The sequence below is a fragment of the Piliocolobus tephrosceles genome, chromosome 5 (genome assembly GCF_002776525.5).
Source record: "Piliocolobus tephrosceles isolate RC106 chromosome 5, ASM277652v3, whole genome shotgun sequence".
Lineage (NCBI taxonomy): Eukaryota > Metazoa > Chordata > Mammalia > Primates > Cercopithecidae > Piliocolobus > Piliocolobus tephrosceles.
In genome coordinates this window covers 98,935,793-98,938,342 of record NC_045438.1, presented here as the reverse complement: position 1 = coordinate 98,938,342, position 2,550 = coordinate 98,935,793, and the positions used below count along the sequence as shown (strand labels likewise).

Below are 2,550 nucleotides of genomic sequence, written 5' to 3'. Positions count from 1 at the left end.
AATCAGAATTCTCTGGAGAATGAGCCTAGGAAATTGTGTTTTAACAAGCTCCCAAGGTGATTTTTTACAAGCTTTAAAGTTTGAGAGCCAATTATGTAAAAACAAAACAGATCACCATTTGTGAGGTTATCTGCCCCTGCATATCTGCTCCCTGTGGGTGAGGGCCTCATTCTGACCATAAAATCATAGAAGGATTAGGAGTTTCAAAATGATGGGAATTCAGGAAGAAAAAAACAAAACAAAAAAACAAAAACAAAAACAAAAACCTACAAAACTACAACCTGCCAGCCTTCTGCCCACCCTTCATATCAAAACATGAGTAAGAGTCAATCTTTTATAAATTTGCTTTATTATGAGTGTGTGAAGATCTTAATGCCATTGGCAAAACAGCCATTTCTTTATTATAATAGTTCAAGCTCACTCTTGCAACAAAATAAACCACATTCCAACAAGACACAGGAAAAAGGAATGCAGGGATTTAGGAATGCTATACTTGCTTCTCTTCAACTTTAGCAGAAAAAGTTGGAAAGTTCTTAAGATGTTCCCGACAGTAACTATGTTGTCTTAAGCAACAGGATCCTGGGGAGAGTGGGGATCTGAGGCATGGGCCTTCAAGTTCTTCTCAAGGTGTTTCATCTTCTCAGCTGGAAGAGAAGCAGTTGATACTAACCATGGACAGGGAAAAGTGTTGGCTGTTTCGAACTACTCCGTGATTGGGAGTTGGGGAGGAGAGAAAGACCTGCGGTGGAGGCTCTGAACCTGGGATCTGCGATAGCGTCATAACCCAGCTGAGGCTGACTTGGGCAGTGATGGGACTGAATGTATCAGATCTCCGCTGACTTTCCCAAGATCCCACCCAGGGATCCCCTCCCAACAAACTTCGTGCAGACCCTGGGGTCTGGAAACCAAGCAATTTTGAGAAGGTTAAGGGAGGATGGAAGGAAACCGAGCAAGGCCAGTACGGTCACCCGTGGCTTCCTCCACATGCAGGTTCTCAAAGACCCTCACCTCGGGCACGATGTTCTCGGTGAAACCATGCCAGGCACAGGAGCATGCTCTTCACCCGATTCTGTACACTGGGCCGTCCAAAAACGGTGATTTCGATTAGGTTCCCAGAGTCCACTGTGTCCACTGTCATCAGGGCCTGGCTCGTCCACTCCATTTCTGGAATCATGGCTCTGTCGGGGCCTAAACAAGGAAAGACTCTGAGGGGCCGCACGGTGGCAGGTTACAAGCTGAATTTTAAGGGAATGTTGGCCAGGGAAGGGAAGAGCTGGAAGGTGGGCAATCACTGCAACACTTCTGGCTTGTGAATCTGGGAAAGAAGCTGTAGAGAGCTGCTCTGCCGAGTCTCTCTCAGACTGGAGGTGGACAGCCCACTAGCACACCTGGGGTCGCTCACCAAAGAGCTCGTCCGCCAGCCATGCCTCCAGGTAGAACACCAAAGGGTCTCTCAGTTCCTGCACCGGAAACCACCAAGGCCGGATGCGAATCTGCGGCGGCGGAAGTGGTAACCTAGGCAGCTGCTCCAGGGAGTGGGCCGGGGTCTGTTTGCCCCGCTGGGACTCAGCAGCACCAGCGTCATCGACCATACTGGGACCAGCAGCCGCGGAGCGCACTCGAGGCGGCTTTCGCGGGACCTCCTCCAGACCCAGGCGCGAAGCTCCGGCTCTCTTTTACCATATTCGACCCACTCCGCCCCTTCCGGCGGCGCCTCGCACCGCGTCGGGGTGAGCCGGAGCAATCGACGCCCGGGCCTAGCGGCACATCGGGCACTTCCTGTGCTGCCTCAGTCGCCAGGATTGCCTCTTGGACTTTGAACTAGTATTCATTTGGCCTCCTGTTGGGTCTCCAACGTTCTCCTTCGCCATCTTTGCCTCGTAAGATATACTTAGCCTGAAAGGCCTCTGCCCACCTTATAGCTGATTAACAGTGTGAGTTTGAATTGACGACTCTGCTGGCTGGGAATCACCTTTGCTGGCTAGGTTAAGGTTTCATCGTTACCTCCCAAAGATAGGTAGATTGGACCCAGGGCAGGCTTGTTGAATGTGTCGGTTTTCTCTCTTCTGCCCCATGTTGTTATCTTCTGACTCTCCGGATGGTTACCATTTTTAAATCATTCAAGCAAGTGTATCATGTTTTAAACAAAACGTCAGAGATGGTCTTATAGAACATGTAGCAAGTTAGACAATTTTCCTTTATTTCCAGTATCCTAAGACAACCAGTATCAATGAAATTTTTCCCAGTGTTCGTAATTTTAATTAAAAATTTGAATAATGAAAGGTTTCACACATCCAAAAAAGTAATATAGCACGGCCCTGTACCTTCCCCCAGTTTAACAGATATTGACATTTTCCCCACATTTGCCTCACTTCTCTGTTTTTAAAATAGATATTACTCAAGCATCTTTCCTTTACCTCTCCAGAGGAAATCATCTTGAAGCTGGTGTGTATATATCATCCCCATGCATGTCCTTACACATTTTCTACTGTATTTCTAGAAATATTGTTTTGTAGTTGTTTCAGAAGAGATAGTATCTGCTGAAAATAC

General features: G+C 47.5%; 1 protein-coding gene across 1 annotated transcript; it reads right to left on the bottom strand.

Annotated features, from left to right (window-relative positions):
- Nucleotides 1-332: 332 nt before the first annotated feature.
- OOEP (oocyte expressed protein) lies at nt 333-1,592 on the bottom strand. Its single transcript, XM_023219178.1, has 3 exons — nt 1,403-1,592; nt 1,009-1,188; nt 333-644 (listed from the first exon to the last, which is right to left on the bottom strand). The coding sequence occupies exons 1-3, from the start codon at nt 1,590-1,592 to the stop codon at nt 565-567; spliced, it is 450 nt and encodes a 149-aa protein (XP_023074946.1). The 3' UTR covers nt 333-564.
- Between the last annotated feature and the right edge of the window lie 958 nt (nt 1,593-2,550).

What these genes read in the sequence shown, in the direction of transcription:
- OOEP (XM_023219178.1), bottom strand. Translation starts at nt 1,592, where the DNA reads ATGGTCGATGACGCTGGTGCTGCTGAGTCCCAGCGGGGCAAACAGACC. An exon ending in GCTGGCGGACGAGCTCTTTG is followed by an intron (nt 1,189 to 1,402) that starts GTGAGCGACCCC and finishes TTCCTTGTTTAG; the next exon opens with GCCCCGACAGAGCCATGATT. An exon ending in CCGAGAACATCGTGCCCGAG is followed by an intron (nt 645 to 1,008) that starts GTGAGGGTCTTT and finishes CTTCTCTTCCAG; the next exon opens with CTGAGAAGATGAAACACCTT.